At 45.4% G+C, this 21794-nt stretch overlaps 1 protein-coding gene across 4 annotated transcripts in view; it reads right to left on the bottom strand.

The window, feature by feature from the left end:
• ANLN (anillin, actin binding protein) overlaps positions 1-21794 on the bottom strand; it is a 728409-nt gene that overhangs the window by 9128 nt on the left and 697487 nt on the right. For 3 of the 4 annotated variants that reach the window (XM_069613259.1, XM_069613262.1, XM_069613261.1), the window contains exons 23-24: positions 19127-19299; positions 17622-17882 (exon numbers count right to left, since the gene is read on the bottom strand). The exons of the other annotated variant lie outside the window; for it this stretch is intronic. In XM_069613259.1, coding sequence (XP_069469360.1) covers positions 17759-17882; positions 19127-19299 — 297 coding nt within the window. In that variant the 3' untranslated portion in view covers positions 17622-17758. Of the gene's footprint in view, positions 1-17621; positions 17883-19126; positions 19300-21794 lie in introns of those variants that run through there. 4 annotated transcript variants of the gene reach the window in all.

Here is a 21794-nt window from a genome sequence, read left to right as displayed (position 1 = left end):
TTGGTATACGTGACACCCAGATAGTCTAGGATATCGAAGAGGGGTTTCGTGAATATATTATAAAGTGTCGGGGACACGCATGAGCCTTGCGGGACACCACAAGGTACTGGGGCCGGCTTGGCGGAATCTGTGGGAGAGAAGACCCTCATGGTTCTGTTCGCCAGGAAGGAACTGATCCATGTCGTGGCTGCATCTGAAAAGTGGGCTGCAGATTTCAGGTGTTGGCAGAGTGTTTGATGGTTAACCAAATCAAACGCTGCTGACAGGTCAAGCAATAAAAGGAGTGCAAGTTTGCCATGGTCTTTCAAGGTTTGGATCTGGGTGGTAAGGTCAATAAGTGCAGTTTCCGTACCGTGTCTTGGTCGGAAGCCCGATTGCCTGAGTCCTAAGAGGTTGTTGGCTTCTAGATAAGCCTGTATTTCTAGGTAGGCTGCTCTGTCCAGTATTTTTAATAGGAAAGGTACAGTCGTTATTGGTCTGTAATTAGATGGGTTAGCTGGGTCAAGCGTAGGTTTTTTGAGGAGTGGAATGACCCAAGCGTCTTTAAGATTGTCAGGAACTATTCCAGATTTGAAAGAGGCATTGATGAGATTGGTAATGAATGGCGCCAGATCGTGTGCAGCTGCTTTAACAATCGGGGCAGGGCAGGCATCGCCTTGGCAGTTTGAAGGTTTCAGCTTCCTGATGATGTTTTCTACTTCCCACGTTGAAAGGGGTGAGAATCTGAAAGGTTTACAAGTCGTTTGGAAGGTTGGAGGTATGTTAGGCAGTTGTTTGTGGTTAGGGTCTACAGATAGCACAGATTTTTTTGCGTTAATTTTGGATTGTAGACAAGCTATTTTATCTAATAAGGCTTTCTGGATGTTGTGGAAAAGCAGTTTTTGGATGGCTTATAACTTTTGCGCGACTCAATGAATGAATGTAATTTTGCTAAGTTTTGTGGGATTCTGTCAAGAGGGGGTAAAATTAGAGAGGGGGTCCCAAAATATTGTAAAGGCATATAAATGTGGTGTCATTTGACGAATCTGCACAACATTTGGCAAAACAATTTTGGATCTAGATATAAATGGTTTGCTAAAGTTTGGTGGGATTTTCTCAAGAGGGGGCAAAATTATAGGGGGGGGGGTCTCAACATTTTTAGATGGCTTATAACTTTGTTGCTATTTGATGAATGTGGACAAAAGTTTTTAGAAAGATTATAGACCCAACCATCAATGTTTGTGTAAAGGCTGAATGGATTTTGTCAAGTGGAGGCCAAGTTATTTGACTATTGTATGTACATACATACATACATCTTGACACTTTTTAAAAAATAAAACATGGGCGGATTTTGAGCAATCTTTAAAAAATAAAACATGGGCGGATTTCGAGCAATCTTGTGAGGAGCATTGCCAAGGACATTAAAGCATGGTTTTGCAAATGTGCCCGTGTTTTATTTTTTGACAAGTGTAATAATGTAGGTACAGACAATAGTCATATACCTTTCGTGACTGAGGTATGGCCTGTGGCCGTGGGCAGTAGCCAGATTGTCTGGGTCATGGCATAAGGTCACGACGCGGACAATCTGGCTACTGGCCATTACCGCTAGGGACGAAAATGTCTACCTGGGACCGGCTATGTGATAGTTATTTGAAGGTAGGATAGGTTTGAAAGGGAAAAAGAGTGCTTGTGGTAATATGTTCATAGGGTTTTGCAGGCTGCCATGGCAAGGGAAGAGGGGCTGTGCACGGAGCACCGCCTTCTCTTTCCATGCTGGCTGTCTTGGAAAATGATTTTCCCTCCTACAGCAGGACACCGCAGGCGTCCCGCTATAGTAAGAAAAAAATCTAGGTTTTAGCACCCTGGGTTCCCGCTTTGGGAACCAGGGGTGCTAATGGCCTTTATCCCCCATTTCAGGGGCTGCAATGGACGATAATGGTCCGTAGCCCTCCTTATTTATTTATAACGCACCAATGCCCGCAGACATCAGGCTGTGTGGTTAAAGTATTTGTTGAGGAAGATGAGGTGGAGGAAGACCGCTTACTACTTGCTGAGAAAGGAACAACCTTTCTGAGAGCATTGCGGTCATTGGATTTGGTGTGGCGGTGCATGGATGTGGTCCCGTAGGAGTACTGTCCAGGTAGTCTGCGACTGAGTTCAAAATTGCACTCAGTGCATTTCACTTTGGTACACTCCCAACAGTAGCAAAGAACTGGCACACCCATGATTCGATATTGGTGCTAGAAGTAGGCACTTCCTCTACCTCATCTACTAGGTCCTCTTCATTGTCTTTGAAAGTACTGTGCTTTTTTTGTTGTGAAGGTCGATAGCAGAAATTAAGTGTTACTCACTGGAGTGACTAACGTACTCCTACTCCTTGGTCCCCTTTTACTCCATACTGCATCCCTCGCTAGGGACAGGAACGGAACCTTTTTCACCATAAAAATAACTTCCCTTTAAATTAATATGCGGGTGCGGCCTTGGGAGCCACACCTCAGTCTCCTTTGACGCATTGGCTGAATCAGATCGTTGCACAACCCTGCTATTTTAGAGGGAAGGGTGATGGGAAGTATGGAGGAAAGTGGACTAGTCACTCCGACGAGTAACAATTACTCCTACGTCCCTTCCGGTTTCCTCCATCCTGCATAGGCGATTACCACCGACTAGAAAGCCCTGGGGAGGAGAGCGAATGTGGATTCTATGCAAACAAATTACGCAGAACCGCCTGCCAAAAGGCAGCGTCAGGCCAAGTGCTGGTATCCAGACAGTAATGCTTGCAGAAGGCTGATGGGGTGGCCCATTTGGCTGCCCTAATCACCTGCCATGGGACATGGCGTTGAAAAGCAACTGATTGCTTGAGCGTGCATATCCCTTGGGACCTCCTTGCGCTGTGCCTTGTATGCCTCGTGAATGGCTGCAACCATCTATCTGGCTATAGATGCCTTAGATGCTTGCGCCCCTGGTTTTGATCCTCAGAAGGTGACAGACAAGCCTTAAAGTTCTAGCTGGCCAGGACCAAGGACTTCCCTTATTTGACATCAAGACAGTGGAGCAATTTTTCCACCCCCTTTGCTGGATTAGGGAAGAAGATGGTGAGCACAATCTCCTGGTTGAGATGAAGAGAAGACATTTGGGAGGTACCTAGGATGAGTCTGACGCACCAACTTTTCCCGATGAAATGCATTGTATAGCTCCATAGCCACTAGAGCCTTCATCTCGCTGACTCGGCGCCCCTGGTGGGGCTCACCTCAGCTCACAGTCTTGAGAGCGACTAATCTGATGTCTACTGTAGCCATGGGCTCAAAAGGTTTGTGTACCAGAGCACCGAGTACCACATTAAGGTCCCAGACCGGGTGCGGGCACCTGACCGGTGGGTAAAGTCTTGTTAGCCCCACTAGATGTCTTTTGGCCACTAGGTTGGGTGACCAAAAGGAATACCTGTCAGAGTTCCTGTATGCCCCAATAGCCGCCAGGTATGTCCGACACGTTCACCTGGACCCCTGATCTAGCGAAATAAGCAGAGAATAATGGCACCTGGTCTAGCATGCACGTCAGTGGGTCCGCTCCATTTTCCTTGGCCCAGAAGCAGAATCTGGTCCATTTGCTCTTGTACGATTTCCAGATTGTCCCGAGACTACTGAAGATGTTGAAGCGTTACCTGCTCAGGGACCAAGCTGCTAGGGCTAGTTTCTCCAGGGAGGAGTGGATCTCCGTTCCCCCTTGCTGTACCCGTAGAGCGGTCCAGTGTAAGAGGAATGGGAACCGGAGGTTGGTCCGCAAACTGCAGCAGATCTGAGAACCACGTCTTGGCTGGCCAATGGGGTGCTATTACAATGAGAAGCAGCTGGCGTACTTCCCTGATCTTGCCTAGGACTTTGTGGAGAAGGGGGGTGTTAGGCCCACATTCCATTGAATCTGTAGCGCGTGCCCCATGGAGCCCTGCACCCCCCCTAGGAGGCGATCCCCTGGCACATCCAGTTGCTCTTCGTCGCAGGTAACTGTTGGGGTGGCCCCACCTGCTGAAAATTTCCGTAAGTACCTTCTTGTTTAACTGCCACTCCTAGTTGACCGAGCCCAGCCGGCAGAGGCGGTCAGCCTCTAGATTTGACTCTCCCGGAAGTGTACAGCAGAGATCCAGATTTCGTATGCAATAGCCCATTCCCAAATGGATATTGCCAACCTGCAAAGAGGCAGTGATCTGGTGCACTATGCTGTTTGAGGTCATACATGCAGGTAGAGTTGTCCATCTCAATGCACACTAATCTGCCCTTGATGATGGGAAGGCATGCCTTGAGCGCATGCCAGATAGCCATAAATGCCAACCAGTTGATATGGTTGTGCTGGTTGTCCCTAGAACATGCACAGCATGTCTGCCCAGGGTCCCCTTCCACCCCTGGAGGGAGGAGTCGGTTGTAATGGTTTGATCCGCCATGGGTGGTCTGAAGGGTCTACCCCGCCACGAGGTCAGACTCCTGCCTCCACCACTCCCTGTTCTTTTGCAGGTGCGCTGGTATTGTGATTGTTGCCGCCTAAGATCCAGATTCCTGATTCCAGGAGGCCGAATGTAGCTGTAGCCTGGTGTAGGGAACTGCCAGGAGACAGGCCGCCATCACACCCAATAGGTGCTGGTACCACCATGCCGTGGTCACAGTCCTGCCATTGAGACACCATTTGCCTCTGCTTGTTACACTTAAGACCTAATAATACCAAGGTTTGTGTCAGCTATAGCTGCAACTTCTGGAAGTTGTGCGAGAACCCCAGTTCGTAGAGTGTGCTCATAAGCCTGGCAGCTGAAAACCCGACTTGCTACGGAGACCCTGCTCGGATTAACCAGTCGTTGAGGTATAGGTATTCATGATTGCCCTCTGCCCAGAGCAGAACCACAACTTCATTCATGAGCCTTGTGAAGACCCTGGGTGCTGAATTCAGGCTGAATGGTAGTACCTTGTATTGTAAATGCAGACTCCTGACACTTTTTTGGAAAGCAGAAGCCCAAATGTAAAGTCCTTTGGCTTAAGATAGCATTGCAGTTTATGATCAAATGGTAGAGTGATTACGTGTCTTTTTTGCAGTATCTACATTTGTCATCTTTTTGATCCTGGTTTTTTCTTGTCCATCTCATTTCGTTTGTTTGTAATGCATTTAGCCGCAAACGCAGAAATTGGTCTCGATGATTGCGAGACGAGCATTTGATTAGGTAATTTGGCTGGACATTTAGTCTGTTCAGTGCGTTCCCTGACGGAAGTGTGTTTGAGTTGAATTCTTTTTTCACAGTTCAGAATCCATCCCCACTGTTGAAGGCGTTTGACAAGCTGCGGATGGTGTTGCAAGGAATCAGTTTCGATGTCAGCGCTCATGATTTGATCTACTTTGTTGCTCCATTCTCTTAGTATCTGTGAATTTGCGCTGACTGTGCCTGGATGAAGTATTCTGTAGGCTGGTTCTCCCGGTTGTTCTCTTATTTTGCAGAGGAGTGCGCATGCTTTCCAGAGTGTTGAATCGTATAGAGAATTTATCCCTAGTTCATATCGCAGGCTCATCATCGAGACATATCTTGGTAGTCGTAGGGCTTTACGCCAGAAGAGCCCTTCTAGAACGGCCCATACTTTGGAGTTTAGGTTCCATGCACATTCTGCTCCGAATGTAATTGCTGGGAGTACTTTGTTTTGGTAGAATGTTAGTAGTGGACGGGCTGAGAATTTTCCGTATTCGTTATGTAATTTCAGCCCTTGTAGAGCATATGTTTTCATTCGGTTTCGCAGATCTTGATACCATGGCCACTCTCTGATGGACGTGCTGAAAATGATTCCGAGGTAGCGTATTGACGTTGTTGTTTCGATTTCCTCGTTTGTCACATGCCATTTAAATTGGTTTGATTTCTGGCCCATCGTGTTATTCATTTTTATGATTTTGGCTGTGTTGATCTCAAGCATGTTTCTTGTGAGATAGGTGTTTAGTTTGGTCAATAAACACTGTAATCCTGTTACTGTCTGGTCAGCCAGAACAATATTGTCTGCGTATGGAATACAATTTAGATCTTGACCATCGATTCTTGGAGGGAAGCACCTTACTTCTTTCAGGTGGATGGGTAAGTCGGAAATGAATAGTTTAAATAGCAGTGCAGCCAGCGGACATCCTTGTTTGACGCTCTTGGATGTTGGGATTGAGTGTGTTAGGTCTCCATTCTGGTTGGTTCGAATACGAAGCGAAGTTTCTTCATGAAGTGCTCTTATCGGGTTCAGTATGTGTGGAGGGCATTTCCATTGTGTACGTTTTTGCCAAAGGAGGTTTCGATTGATTTTGTCGAAAGCTTGCCGCATGTCTACAAATGCTAAGAGGAGGGGTTTCTTGCCTTTTAACGAGCCAAGTTTTAGCAGGTTTAGTAGTAGTAGATTTACTTCAATGCCCACGCCTTTAGTAAAGCCTGTTTGTCGACAGTATGTTTTTTTTGTTTTGCCCAAGCTGAGGTTTTTTTTTTTGTAAAAAAAAAGGCGAATAATTTCCCGATTGTATCTAGCAAAGCTATCGGTTGGTAGTTTGCAGGGTCGGCTCTTGGTCCCTTTTTGTAAATTGGCACTACCACGGCTGTTCGCCAAGAAGCAGGTATTGCTTGGTTGGTTTCTATTTTTTCAAATAGTATTTCGATAAACTGTGCCCATCGCTCTGGTTCTTTTTTGAGCATCATGTTTGAGATGTTATCAGGGCCCGGAGCTCTTTAATTCTTTAATAGCTTGATTGCATTTGTGATGTTAATACGAGACTCTGCTACATTCCATCGTTCTGTGGGTGTTCCTTGCATAGTTTCCTTTTTGTTATCACCATCGTTAAATAGATAGAAGAAGTATGATTCCCAAAGCTGGGGGGGTACTTCGTTAATCACGGCTTGATTGGTCTTGGTGTTGCCAGCGTTCAGAATGGCCCAAATTTCCCTCGAGTTATGTTTTTGGAATAGTTCTAGCATTGTTTCTGCTCGTTCTTGGTCCCTTTGGGTGGAGAACGATTTGACCCAGTTTCGATAGCGTTGTCGTCGATGGCGCAACTGTTCGTCTTGGTTAGGATGATTTGCTTTCTTTTTCTGATGTCTTGTAGAAATGTTTTTTTTTCTTTTAATAACTGATTACTAAATTTATGTAGGTGATAATGGCCGGCTGTCCCTTTTGAGGTTGTTTGCACCATGAATTTGCTTAAAAGTGGTACATAGTTTGAATCTTTTCCGACTGTAAATTGATCAAACCTGGCGGTAAGCTGAGAAATCTGCTGCCCATTGATCCGGAGCAGAGTTCCAGTTGCGTTTGTCCAGACCTCGTTGTCGTATTTGGTCGATGAAGGGTGCTTGCTCATTTGCCATGTCATCTTCAATGGAGAGTGGTCGCTGTCAATGGTTTGAGTCACCTTTAGTTGTGACTTTTTCTAGTAGGTTATGAGAGATCCAGATGTAGTCTAATGTTTACTTTGATTTTGCTGCCAGGTTGTATTGGCCGGTGAATCTCCTTGCGCCTGTCCATTCAGCAGTGTGCAGTTTCGAGTCTTCATGGCCGTCTGCCATAATTTGGCCGCTGCTGATAATTTTTCAAATGTTTTGCGCTTTTGTTTTGACGTTTGGTCATCCATCTCAAACCACGTATTGTTTAGGTCGCCACATATCATTTCGAGATTATTTTCAAGGGTTAGCTGAGTGTCTATTATTGTTATTACAGAATTAATGAATTCAGCAGAGGTGATCATTGCCGAGTTCCAGTAAATATTTATGAGCAGCATCCGTGTTTTTTTATCAGGTGAATTGTTATGCTGTTCGAGTAGTGTTCCTTGCACAAACAAGTTTGGGTTAAAGGTTTCTTTCACTTGCCAGTGTGCAGAGTGTTTGATCATCGTTAGTAATCCAGAGAAGGGTCTTCCTTTCTTGTTTTTTCCAGCTGGGTTTAATAGAATTGTATAGCCGTCTCTGGTGGGATGTTCTCGCAACCATGTTTCTTGTAGACATGTAGCAAAGTTTCCATCAAGATTTACTGGGAAAGTGTTTAACAGGTGTACAAAGCCTCTTGTGTTCCAGGATATTAAAGTCTGATCCTGAGTAAGACATTCGGTATCTAGCTAATTACGGGCGATTGTATGATATTTTCTTCTTGAGTTTTGCTGTTCTAGATGCTTTTTGTCTTTCTCTAGGCTTGACTTGGATAGATGATCCCTTAGTTGTCTTTGTTCCATTTGAGTCTCTGGGGCAAGATTTCTTTCATGTGCATGGGCGAGTTTGGTGTATTCCTGGGGTTCGATAGAGAGATCGAATCCGAATTGCAGGAGATCATCTTTTGCATCCAGTAGCGTTCTTCTTACGGCCAGAGAGTTGATGTGGAGCAGTACCTGGTCCGAGGTTCTTTCTGTTGCGTATTCCACGATCGATATATCCTCAGAGGTTACTGTGCGCAGCGCGGGAATGCATTTAAGTAGTTTCATGATGTTGCTGCGGTTTAAGTTCACTTCATCGTCTGCGTGGATTTTCTGCAGTCGTAGTTTTATTTGTGTGCAGTTTTTTGAATACTCTTTCCTATAAAATGAGTTTGGTTTTTGCTGCTGTGTTCGTGTTAATTTAGGGTTTAATTTGGAGTTCCTGTTAAATGCACTTTCATTCTGATTTGGTAGTAGTTTGACTTTTTTCGTGTTTAACAGTGGGGTTGGTCCTTGAGGTTTTTTTTTTCTTCTTCCATTTTAGTTTTTCCGCAATGTCTTCCTTTGTTTTTATGTCTTTTAGAGTTAGATTGTGATCAAGTCCGCACATACTTGTTCCTTCAGTGATCTGATCATTTGAGTATGTGGAGAGATCGCAAAGATCAATAGACAAGGCAGAGGAGGAGAGACTTTACTGACTTTCAGAATCGAGTCGCCGACGTTTTTTTTGGTTCATGTTTTTAATTGCAATGGCGGGGATCTTTCCTATGATTGCAGCTGCTTTTGGGCAGGTTGGAGCTTTTTCTTGGGGCTTTGCTCGTTGAAATAGAGCTGTCTTCTTTGGTGTGGTTAGATTACAGATGAAAGATTTGGCTGCTTTACGCAAAGGTTTCCTTGGATTGATTTTATGCGCGTTCGTTGATGGCTTCGTGGTTGGAATTACGGTCTCACTTGTTAGTCCTTTTACATTCCAATATCCTTTTTTTGCTGGGTCCGAAAAGATTCCAAATGAAGATGAGTTGTTTTTTTCAGAAGTATCTGTTTGGATAGCAATCTCATTTGTTTTTTTTTTCTCGGTAAGGTTGAACTACCGTCTTTTAACCGCCCCTCAATCGTGTGGTTTTTTTGAGATATTTCTTGTGGGTGAGGGGTTGGTGGTTTTTGGCAGTTTTGAAAATTTGCTAAAACAGTTATTTCTGATGTGGTTGCTGTGTTACTTTGAGAGCAACTATTGGATGGGTTCTGGTCGGTGTTACTTGGAGGTTTCAGTGCTATCGTGACAGTCAGGAAAAAGCCCAGCTGATGGTCTCTGGATTGGTTCCGTGTTTTCATTTGGGCCAGCACCAGGTTTAGGGAATTGTTCTTTATAGGCACAGCTATGGCTGTAGCATTCGGTTTGGGGGTCTTTTCTAATTTCGTTTTGATGCATCCATTTGATGGATTCAAGTAAGGCCGCCATTAGGTCATCTTTAGAAGATTGGTCTTTTAATATCTGTTCTTTCTGGATTGTTTGCCACTGTGTTGATTGTTCTGTCTCCTTAACGATTTTGCAGTGTAGGAGTTGTGTGAATTCGTCAATTGCTGTTATTTTCGAAGTAAGATTTGTCATCAGAATAGTTTGTTCATAGTTTCGAGAAGAGTCTGGTAGAGATTAATGAATGGGCATAACGCCAATGTTGTCGCTGCCAAAACGTTATTGTGAATTTGCATTGCTGCTGCAGTTGAGAGGTTGGGTTTGACTCCAGCCTCGTGGTTATTTTGGCTTTCATTTTCATATGTTTTTCTTCTGTTTTGGCCATGTTTGGTGTCATTATCGACATAATGCGATTTAGTCGGTACGTCGCAGTGTTCTATGGACCTTGATTCATTCTTTTTCAGATCGAGAGTTTGTTATTGGTGTGCTGGTAGTGGCTTGGTGTCGAGCATCTGGGTTGTGAAGCGATTTTTTCAAGTCGGATGACCAATTTTCTTCGTTCTTTATATTTGCTCTCTTTTGGAAGCTTGCCGTCAGTTTGGCTTCGACATCAAGGTAATCAGATTTTAGTTTTTCCGTCAGCCGTGTGTCTCGAGCCTCATTGGCAAGCTGCCGCTGTGATTCGGATTTTTGTAGACAGTCTTTTTTTTTTTTACCGGATCAGGGGGAGCACTTTGCTTTTTGTCTTCTGTTTTAAGTTGAGTATTGCAGAGCTTCGGTTGATTTGGCTGTTTTGTTAGGTCCTTTATGTTTCGCGCACTGGTCTCTAATTTGATTTTTTCAAGGGACTCTTCGGTGGAAGGTACTGAGTCTGCGATCATAGAGGTGCTCCTGTCTTCGATACACTGGATCTCAGTGATTGCTGGGGCATTGTCTATGGTAGTATTAGCGCCAGATAGTTTGCTGGTTTGACTGGTTGCGTTTAAAAGTTCTAAGTCCGTTACTTCAAATGGAGAATGGAACAGAGCTGTGTTTATTTCTACTGCATCTATATTGAGTGGAGAGAGTTCTGATGTGCAGAAGTCTGATGCTAAGGTTCAAATCTGTGATGGTAAGTAGTTTACATGCTTGTTTCAGGTTTGCTCGTCCTGGACGTTTTACCTTGTTTTTCGCATAAGCCCGCTGCCTTTGCTGCTAAGGTGTAGAGGGAGGGTATCTGAGTTGTCAGTTGTAATTTTCTCCCGTTTACCGGTGATACTTCTGTTTTTTGACGGTTTTTTAATGGTTCATTCTCTATCTGAGTGATGTCTTCACTCTTGAGTTGTTGGGTTACCTTTGCGTTTCTTCCTGGAGATTTAGCCAGTGTCCAGGGGTTTAGTATTCGCCTTTGTTGTAAGGTCTTGCCCCTTGTTTGTGGTCCAGCATCGGATAGTTCCGGGACTTGTGGGCAAACAAGCGCAAATATCTTCATTACAGTGCCACTCGTCGCCGCAGTTTGGCTCACAGGTTAGAGCTATCGGTTTGCACTTGGTCCTTGTACAGACGCGAGTTGAAGAAATGCCTGTTCCACTTTGTGTCGGGGGCGGGATCAAAGAGGAAACACCTCCGCAGTCTCCCGTCTGCTGGTCGCGCCAAACAGCCGCACAACAGCCAGTGGGCTTGACTCCGACGGGCTTAACGTCGCAAGGGTGGTAGCTTCTGTCCTTTCAAGGGTGCCAAAATCACGTGATGAGATCACGTCCCGCTGTGACCACGCCTCCTCCAGGAAGCACGTTGGTGTTTGATTCACGGCAAGAGCCTCAGGCAGCTCGCAGTGCCGGCAGAGGAAGAGCAGCTTCTGTGGGATGTAGCTCGATTCAAAAGTGCTCTTCCAGACAGGTAAGGACACACTAGGCGGGCGGCAGCCTCTGTCCTTTAAGGGTGCCAAAATCACGTGATGAGATCACGTGCCGCTGTGACCACGCCTCCTCCAGGAAGCGCGTTGTTGTTTGATTCACGGCAAAAGCCTCAGGCAGCTCGCAATGCCGGCAGAGAAAGAGCAGCTTCTGTGGGATGTAGCTCGATTCAAAAGTGCTCTTCCAGACAGGTATGAAAGTGCAACCCCATGACCCGGACCCTGAGGAAGGAGCGAAGGTGCTGCACTATGGGGACATGCAAATATGCGTCTTTCAGATCCAATGAGCACGTCCAGTCTCCTCCACACAGCGTATCCGCTATAAGCGCTAGCGTCGCCATTTTGAACTTCTGCAGAGGTAGGTATAGATTGAGGAAGGAAAGATCCAGGACCACTCGCAGGCCAGCCTAATTCTTTTGAATGGCAAAGATGCCAGAGTAAAAGCCCTGCCCCTGCTGAGGGAGAGGAACCCCCTCCACCGCTTCGCTCTCCACCAGGGAACGAATCTCCGCCAAGAGTGAAGGTGTCCCCATATGTTGGAGGGGGTGGGGGGGATGGGGAGTGGCCTAAAGGGAGAGGGAATGAAAGAGGGAGTCTGAAGCCAGAGGAGATTACCGAAATCACCCATAAGTCTGAACCCTGAATGCAAAGCTTGACACTGCAGGGCCAGCCTGCCCCCGATTGGGTTGCTGTGGACCCAAGACAAGCCGTCCTTGCTTTATTTTTGGGTATGAGGCAGATGACCGGGGGGAACTGAAAAAAGCCCTTGTGCAAAGATTTGTTTTCGCCTATGTTGGCTGGGTGGCCTGTCCGGTTGCCTGAAACGGCGCTCCTGGAAACCCTGTAACTGCCAAAGGATCGGTCTCTGTCTGATCGAGTGGCATGTGAGAAAGTTTTGGCGGCTGACTTGACGAGAATGGCCATGGACTTGGTTGTCTGAGCTGCTCTTTTTAAATCTAGCTTCTAGTCCACGGAGTGGACACCGCCCTCAAAGGGTAGGTCTAGGATCCTGTCCCGAACACCAGGATTGAATCTGGTTGCCTTGAGCCATGTCATCCTCCTCATGTCAGTTGCCATACAGATAGCCCTGCTCGCAGTATGTGGGCCACCGTAAACTCCATGATAACCTGTGCCACGTGTTTCACTTCTGCAAGGAGCCCCCCCCCCCCTGAAAGAGGCTAATTTGTCAGCCAGCAAGAAGTCTGCCATCGGTCTCCACAGCTGTTGGTTAGCCACTGCCAGGATGGCGCTGGCTTGCATGAGGTTCAGTCCCGCGTTAGAGTAGACCTTCCCATAGGCCTCAAGCATTTTCTCTTTCTTGCCAAGCAAAGCTGAAGTTGCATTGCTCGTGGTGGAGCTTGGCATTCATAGATGCTGCCGCGATGACTGAAGACTGTGGCTGGGGATGCACCGACAATAGAGTGACTCCCTCCACCTGCCTGAACTTGGCATCCAGCCTGTTATTTGTTGGCTGAGTGGGCTTGAGCCATCCTTCTTCGCAAGGGCCTCCACAGACTTCTGTAAAGCGATGCCCCATCTGGATTCTGCTTTGATGGTGAGCACCTCCGACAGTACCCCTGACTCCAGCAGCTCCCTCTGTGGCTGAGGAATGCCCAGGTAATCGGCTAACCAGGCAATCCTGTCATGGAATACCATCGAAGGTGTGTCCTGCTCCTCATCAGTGTCTTGGTCACCTGTGTTGGAAGGGACACCTAGGTACGCAGGTGATAATTCTGACGGTGAAGAAGGCCCAGGCACTGGGGCTGGAGGTGTAGGCACCACTACCGGAATTGACGGAGGCATGGGCAACGGTGGCAGAGGAGGTAAAGGCTGCACAGGCACCAGCTGGGATAGCAGCGTGGGAGGCAGCATCTGTTGGATTATGCCCTTGAGGATGTCCTCCCCACCCCCCATCTGTGGGGGCCGCACAAAGGTAAAAAACGTGTCCAAAAAACGATCCTTGCAAGCGGGCCGGCTGCGATCCTGCACCAGCTGTGCTGGAGTAAAGGCCTGCTGTCTGCTCCCTCCTTGCAAGTACATGCCCTCATGGTACATTGGCTGACCCGAGAATGTCGGGTATGATGTGGTCCAAGTAACCGAAGACATAGGACCCCAATCTGCCCTGGCCCCAGGCTTGCGCCTTTGCAGTTCACTGTGTTGGCGGGCGTCTGTCTAGGGTGCCATCTTGTCTGCACGTGCCGTTATTTTGGCACTGCCTTCCGCACGTGCCACTGTGGACGACGTGGGCTCGGTTGCATGCCTGGACGCATCAGCGTTACCCCACCCTGCACCTCAGGAGTGGGCCTGGTAGGCAACTGGTCCTCGCCAATAAGTTCTGTCTGCACTACATGTAGGCACCCCGTCAGGCGTGTGCCCGGTAGCAGAGCTAAGCCCCTCAGAATATGCCCCGGAACCCGAGCCCATCGGCCCATCAGTGGTGGAACTGTTAGGGCCCTTAGACCCGTCAGCCATTAAGCCGGTAGCTAAGAGCCTCTGTGTCCTTGTTGCCGGTGCAAAGGTCTGATGTCAGTAGGCTTCCCAGAGAAGGAGTCGCCCCTGGGGGGCTTTTGAGAGCCCTTACCTTCTTGGTCTTCCTGCATACATATTCCTTAATGCTCTCTGGCAAAGTCCTGGAGAACAACTCTCTCCACCGCGCCAGCCTGCTTCTGGGGGATCGGGGTGTGAGAGCGTTGCACGCTGAGCAGCCTTCCCATCCATGGTCTTCCCCGAGGCACCGGAGGCAAAGCGCGTGCAGATCCGATGTGGGGAAGGAAACGTCGCACGACTGACACCTGCTGAAGCCAGCTGCGGTCGACATGCGCCGGGGACATGCGAGTGTTCCAAAATACATGAAAAATTTGAAAAGATATTAGGGAAAGCGCATGGAATTACGAGGCTTAAGGTCTCACCAAGAAGCGCTGAAAGAGGCCCGTTCTGATCAAAGTAGAAGAGGACTGGGGAAGTGGCGCCAGTGGGCGGAGTTAGGGGAGCGCATGCTCCCAGGGCTGCGCCCAGAGCCTGTAAATTTAAAGAGGGTAAGTGTTCTTTTTTTCTGATAGAAACGTTCTGTTCCCGTCCCTAGAGAGGGACGCCCATACAGGATGGAGGAAAGGGGACAGGACGTAGGAGTATCATCAAAGAAATGCTCCTTGCAGGCTGGCTGGGGACATAAATACCCGTTGCCCGCCTGCACAATGCGACAAAAATGCTTCTGTGTCGCGTGCTTGTCCCATGATTGTCAGGTAAGTTGTGCACCAAGTGACCTGAGGCATAAGTACCCATTCTGACCATGCAGTGGTTTCCTGCCTTATAGGTTCGACGGATGGGCGGGCTTCTGGCTATTGAATTGGCAGGTTTCTGGTCGGGCCGCCATCTTGTCTCTGTGCGCTGCCATTTTGTCTGCACCTTCTGCACGTGGATCCGTGGATGACATGGGCCTGGGTTCTGCCTGTTTGCTGGTATGCATAGGCTCTGTCCCTCCCTGCACCTCAGGCATATGTCTGGTAGGCTGTTGGCCCTCGGCCATGAGGCCGGTAGTGCTGTCTGCATTGCGTTTTGGTGCCCCCTCAGGCCTAGACTTGGTACTAGGGCAAAGCCTCTCAGGACAAGTCCCGGTGTGCGAGCCCCTTGGTTCCTAGACAGCGGGACTGGGAGGATCCTTGGACCCCTCGGCCGAGAGGCATGTAGCTGCTGTAGCCTCAGTACCCTTCTTGCTGCGGACAGACCCTTCCTCGGCACGTACTCCTTTATGTGCTCCAACGGTGACCCGGAGAACAGCTCCCTCCACCGTTCAAACCAGTTCTTGAGGGACCGGGGAGTGAGCGAGTTGCATGCTGAGCAGCCTTCACATCCGTGGTCTTCTCCCAGGCACTGGAAGCAGAGGGTGTGCAGGTCTGACGCGGGAAAAGAACCGTCATACGACTGGCACTTACTGAAGTCTGCCGCAGACGACATGCACCGGGGACAGGCTGGGGCACCGGTGGACGGTGTATCCCTGGAAGTATTTGTAGTATCTGAAACAGATTTAATAGAATTATTCTACTCTAAACAAAACTATGGGAAAGCACATGGAATTACAGGTCCAGAAGGACTTAACCACGAGCGCTGGTAAAACCGGTCTGCCCCAGTCAACACGGAAAAGAGGACTTCGGTGTGGCATCAATCAGTAGGTGTGGTTAAGGGAGCGCATGCTCCCTAGGCCGCGCTCACACGCGTGTATTAATTTAAAGGGAAAGTGTTATTTTTCTGGTGAAAAATGTTGCTCCCTTCCCTAGCAAGGGACACCCATGCAGGATGGAGGAAAGGGGACGGGGATTAGAATATTGGGGATGCTGGGAGCATTTTTTTAATCTTCCGTTAAAGAAACCAATCCGCATGGTTACCTCAATGTCTGGTGCACAGATGGCCTTCTGCACCAAGTGGAATGAGAAGTGGGGACCAAAGTGGTTTGCGGTTGAAGGTTAAACAAGCCACTGTTCTGTAGGTGAGCATGAAACGTCGGCTGGAGTAAGGGCAGTCAATTCCTAGCAGGTGAGTACTAAGATTGCCCTGGTTTCGGGACTGACCTGTACTCTCAGGTTGAACATGTTTGAGACCACCCTGAAAGAGCAGGATGAGCAGGAAGAATTGAAGGTTGAACTAGCATTTTCCCATCTAAGCACTGAGTTTCAGGTGTTCCCACCGAGCAGGAAGCTCATTTAACAATTTGGGGGACTCATGCTGTCTCAGATTTCAGATTCTTTTGAAACCGGAGTTGTATCCAATTATTTTCAGTAATTTGAAGGGAGCAAAGAACAAAAATGTAAACTATAAAACAAGCACTTTCAAAAGAAGTAAATGTCAACGTAATCGTGCTCCATAAAAGATGAGTGTCAAAACGTGTATTGATTTTTTTTATTTTTGAAGGATACTGAATGGAGAACACTTTGCTAACCATATAAAAACATGAAAAAGACAAAATGTGATAAAGATGCAGGATGACAGGATCCAACATGAAGGCGTGAAGCAGAAGTGATGAGTTACAGTGTTTTAGTGTTCCAAAGAAGAATATAAGAAACCAACACAACATCGCCCCACAAAACTGTGCAAGTAGGAGAACACTGTCCCACCAAAAATCCAAAATGTGAATCCGAAGCAAGCGTTCCACTGCAAATGTTTAACTGGAAGAGGAAGGGTAAGATATTGCAAGTTGTTTTGCTCTTTTCAAAGTAGTTCAAGATCACCACAGACAGATACAAAAAACTCGTATTTACAAACATTTCTATGATACAAATAAAGGGCCAGTAAAGCATTAGCTGGCAATAATAAGTAGCAGCTTTGTAAAAAGAAATTGGATCAATTAAAAATACTGAAATACACATTTGTTCCTAGAGCTCAAGAAGAAATGGCTAATCCATTTCCTGCAACTGATGCAACTAGCAGAGGAATATATTTTGGGTAACAGGAATGGGTTTTGGAGTTCTAAAAATATTACCTTTGGTTGTTTATGCGGAGAAGGTACAGGAACAAAATGCATAACATAAGCAATTAAAATGTGCAACACATTGCATTCAAAAATGTAAATGAACACCTGTAAACCATAAAAAGTGGACACCATGCTTTGCCTTGTCCACAATATCTTATATACAATACTTATTTTCAGTTAAATATTTTAAGGAAAAGGGATCTACATTTATGGATAGTGGCTACTTTGCTTGCGAAACCCTCTCAATACTAGCTTAGTGTTAAGGAAGCCTTCACCGAGCATTTTGTAGCAAACAATACAACTTAATAGCACATATAGTAAAAACCGCTGATTGTTATAATTTTGAAATGAAAAAGTTAGACAAGTCAGTCTTCAACATTCATTATATGAAACAAATGTGACAAACAAGGTGCTCTTTGGAAAATTCATGGATATATATGGCTGTGTTTACGTCTGTAGCATAGAACCCATTAATTGGAAACGAGATGCAATTTGAATTCCAATCCACCATTGCGGGAGGGGGATTCAGCAGTTTCCCTTTATCTTGGACATCATGTACACAAACGTAAATGCATAAAGAAACTTTATAGTTGATGCAATTGATGCATAGGTTCATCTTGCACACCTCTGAGATAGGAAAACATTCAGTAAACAATTCTAATGTCAGGAGGGCAGCAATTACTGCATTCCATCTGGTTTAGAAGAAACTTTACATTGCAGACTCCCACCATGAACATGTACCGAACAAACGGATTGCTTATTCTGTTGCTAAGCAAACATTCGATGCAGAGCAATTTGTAAAGAGAATTTCTTTTTGTGCAATAAAAAAATATGTCTCAGTTCTTTAAGGCTTTCCAATAGGTTTATAACAGGAATCCGGTTGCCACATACGAAGATCAACAAGAACTTGGTTCAATTTTTGCATCCAGAAGTTGCGCTCATCTTTTGTGTCAGCAGACAACCAATTTCTGTAAAGGAAAGAAGCACATTTTTACAAAATCATTTATCAACCATTAATAAACTAAAGTCAGTGCAAGAAGTTCAATCTGAATAAAATTCAACATTTGTTGCATTTGCTATGGAATTGTACTGACGCACTAAAATGTGTCAGCACACAATGTTAAAACTCTGAAACAAAGTAATGTAACCAGACAATGAATATATCAAACATTTTAATGACACATACTAAAACGTGACAAATCTGTTGCAGTACAAGTGACCCATTCTAAAAGATTTAGCACTTCAGTAACTTGGTCAAAAGGTCTCAACACAAATTAATCAACTTAAAACTGTGGTAGGGTCCCATCAAAAAGCCCTCACCTTTGCCACAAACACCATCTGTTGACTACCTGATCTTCCCACCATTAGACTGATAACACTCAGGGTGGTGCTCCATGAAGAATCACTCTTTAGAATTCCTACACTTATCCATAAATTATTCAGGTCTTGCCACCATCTAACCTTGCTGACTGCATCACTGCACTCCTCTCAAACTGGCTCTTCATGTGCCTACAACCACTTCTCTAAACTTGACCCCATCACCGGAATGCCCATCTTTAGAATTGTTTAAGGCCAGGCTTCAGATCCACCTATTAGACTGTGTAGGGTCATCTCACAGCCCTCTCTGCCCCCAGCATATCCTTCCTAGCTAGCCCTCACACAAATATATTTAAGTATGTATATTACAATATGCCATGGCACTAGGTTTTCATTGTGAGTTATTTATATCTGTTCCTTAATCCGTGTCTCCAGTTCAAATCCCATTACAAAAACACCTTGCCAAGTAGTGACCTTTCAGATAACGAGTCCTTTGTAAAGGCAGCCTAAACAAGGAATTCCCCACTCAACTCTATGCTTAGGTCTAGTATTCCTGTTCAAAGTCACACCCCTATATTCAATAAATAGAAAATGACTATGCTAAACTGATGTAAGGTGTAATACGCTGCTCTTCAGCTGCCAACTCTGCACATTAAGTTTGAGATTTTAAACATCCTACATGTTTATTACTATATTCTGCCCTAAAATATGTTCATGGGGCTTCAAAATTGAGACAAATGCATTTACAAGCCTAAGAATAGAAGACTAGTATTCAGTCATTCGAATCTTCCACAACACTGCAGAAAAAGTATTTAAGGTCAACACTTTCAGACATTTGCAGTTAATCTTGGATATCATACATGAGCAAGTTACTTTTTCAAAGCAATGTACGTACTTGGTGACACAAAGCGTGTCTCTGCATTGACTGACTAGTGTTTCTCGGTCCTCTTCTCTTTGTGGTCGGACTGTAATTAACTCAAATGTATTTGGTCTAGCACAGAATTCTCTGTTAGCAGGTTCAATTTTCCTGTTTGTACAATTGGCTAGATTTATACGCCCAATAGGATTCTGATGGAAAAAAAAAAACATTTTTATAAACTTTGAAAAAGGACATTGTTTTACAGACGGTTAAGACACAGCCTTATTCTAGTATGAATAAAACAAAAGGGAAAAATTACTTACCGATAATATTTTCAATGGATTCTGTTACCACAGACTCCTCACCCAGATAGTTATCCGACCGCCCCCCCCCCCCCCCCCCCCCCCCAGGACAGCTGTTATTGGAAAACTTCACCATGGGATTTAATGAAGTTAGACAACTACACTTTCCAACAATCTGCATCTTCTACTCTGGATGAAATTTTGCAGTCTTTATATTGGACTCAATCCCCTATATGATCTTGAGCTGGTAATCTTTTGGGTGTGGTAGGTGCACCTTCAGTGATCTATCGAATAACTCCACCGTCAATACTTTATTCGGAGGATTTTCCCCTTCTGGTAGTGCCTAGATCTTGGTTTCAGGTTTCTGTCCAGAGTGTGAATAAATCTGTGCCTGTAGGTTGCTCTTGTCCTTACTTGTGCACTCCTTCGGGAACTCTGGTAGCCATCTAGCTAGCGACGCTGTCCCTACCATCAGTATGCTCCAGCCATGAAGAAGAGGAAGTAGTACAATAAAGCTACACTACGAGAGCAGAAATACCTATGTACGACAGAAATAAAAGCTTCTTTTGAAAAAGAAAAATCAATTATAGTTGATGGCAACTAATTCAGCAGGCATCATTTAGAAGAGAGCAGTAGAACTGTCCAACAATGACACATTGAAGATTCGTTTTAGCAAGTGTACAGATCCTCAACACCCTCACAAAAGGGAAATTGCATAACACAAGCTATGTTGGAACACATGAAGTGAATGTCTTATGATGCAAGCCTACACTAAGCGGCATTATGCAGCCACATTCACTGTCTCACAAAGAAACTAATGTTGAATGTGTATCTTCAATCAGTAATGTTCTCCTTGAAGGCAACTTGACAATGGGGGAAATTGAAAAGCTTTACAGGAAAATTAAAGCTAACAACGGTTTAGAAGGAGAGATGAAAACAAGAAAAGAAATCAAAAGTGTCATAGAAGAGCTTTAATATATTGGCATTATTTTTGGTAATCCCAAAAGGGTAAATGAACCATGAGTCTCACTGAAAGTAACAGCAGATGCATGCATAAGAAGGATATGGAGAAAAATAGGAAAACCCTTCTTGAAGCAGTTATGATTTTACAGAGAGCCGTACTAACTTGAGAAAAACAGAAATTCAATTGAATTTTAGAAGTGAATTTAGCTGAGATTCCAAAGGAAGTTGTTTTTTTACATGTGGTGCTGTCAAGGACAGATGGATATGAAAAGTAATTCAGAAAAGCGAGATACCACTGTAATGAACAGGGCTCATAAATTGTCAGATGTTTATATATGAAATGCTATCGCCACAGCAAGCTTCCTTCGCAAGTACTTCTACCACAAAACATACCCACGACAAGCCCTTGCAAGTGGCAGTTGGACTCACAATGCACACAGCTACCCACAGCAAATTCATCATTAATTTCTGCATAGCCTGGGAGCTTCTATAGATTACGCCAGAGTCCTTCGGTTTGAGACACAGATAGCCACAGAGGTAATAAAACAAATGGATGAGTGTGGAGGATTGTGCGTTCCCTAAGAGTTAGATTGGTCTACTGTGCTGATGACATTGATTTCAAGGATACTCCATATGGTAAAGGAACTTTGCACTGTGCAGTTATGGTGGTCTATCAGTAGAAGGAGGGGTCAGATGTCCTAAACCCAATTGAAATATCAGGACCATCACTTGGATCACTGCAGAAGATTCTGCAGACACTGTCTGAGGTAATGTCTTGCAACATACCCAAAGGGTGGAGACCACAGAATCCTGTAAGACGTCAAGTCACTGATTATACACAGAGGAATAAGGTTATTTTAGATTCCAACAGGCTTCAGGACCTATTTTGGATGATGGCGGAAGTCTTGCCGTTGAGTAATTTTCAACAATGTTTCGATGACGAGTTGCTGGATACACATTGTAATCTCACTGAAGACACTGAGGCTGATTAATGCGAGACAGTCAGAAGCACTCACTACACTTCTGATTTGGCCAGCCTACAATTCCATTATAAGTGATCCTCCAACTAAAGAAACTAGAGTCTGTACTCCCACTTAGATGCCAGCCCAACAAGCAACAAACAGCTCACATTCAAGTTGGAGAACATCTGTTACTCCAGAATCAAAAACACTTGTAGCATTGGATCTTGGCTGTTTACAAGCCCGTTTTAAAATTAGCTTTGGCCAACCATACAGATAAGGGGTGTATTGGCCACTTTTACTCCCAGAAACTGGGCAAATCCTCAAAAAGAAATATAAGAACTGGGAGTAAAAATACTCCCAACAAAAAAAATAGGAAAAAGACATCTAGAGTCTTGCTTCCCTGCTTTCATCCTCACAGCTCCATGGATATGTTTGGATCAGCAGTACACAGTACCACAGGACGAAACTACTAGCTTA

Source organism: Ambystoma mexicanum, chromosome 5p, assembly GCF_040938575.1.
Source record: "Ambystoma mexicanum isolate Mex_15411 chromosome 5p, UKY_AmexF1_1, whole genome shotgun sequence".
Lineage (NCBI taxonomy): Eukaryota > Metazoa > Chordata > Amphibia > Caudata > Ambystomatidae > Ambystoma > Ambystoma mexicanum.
This window is presented reverse-complemented; position numbering and strand designations above follow the sequence as displayed.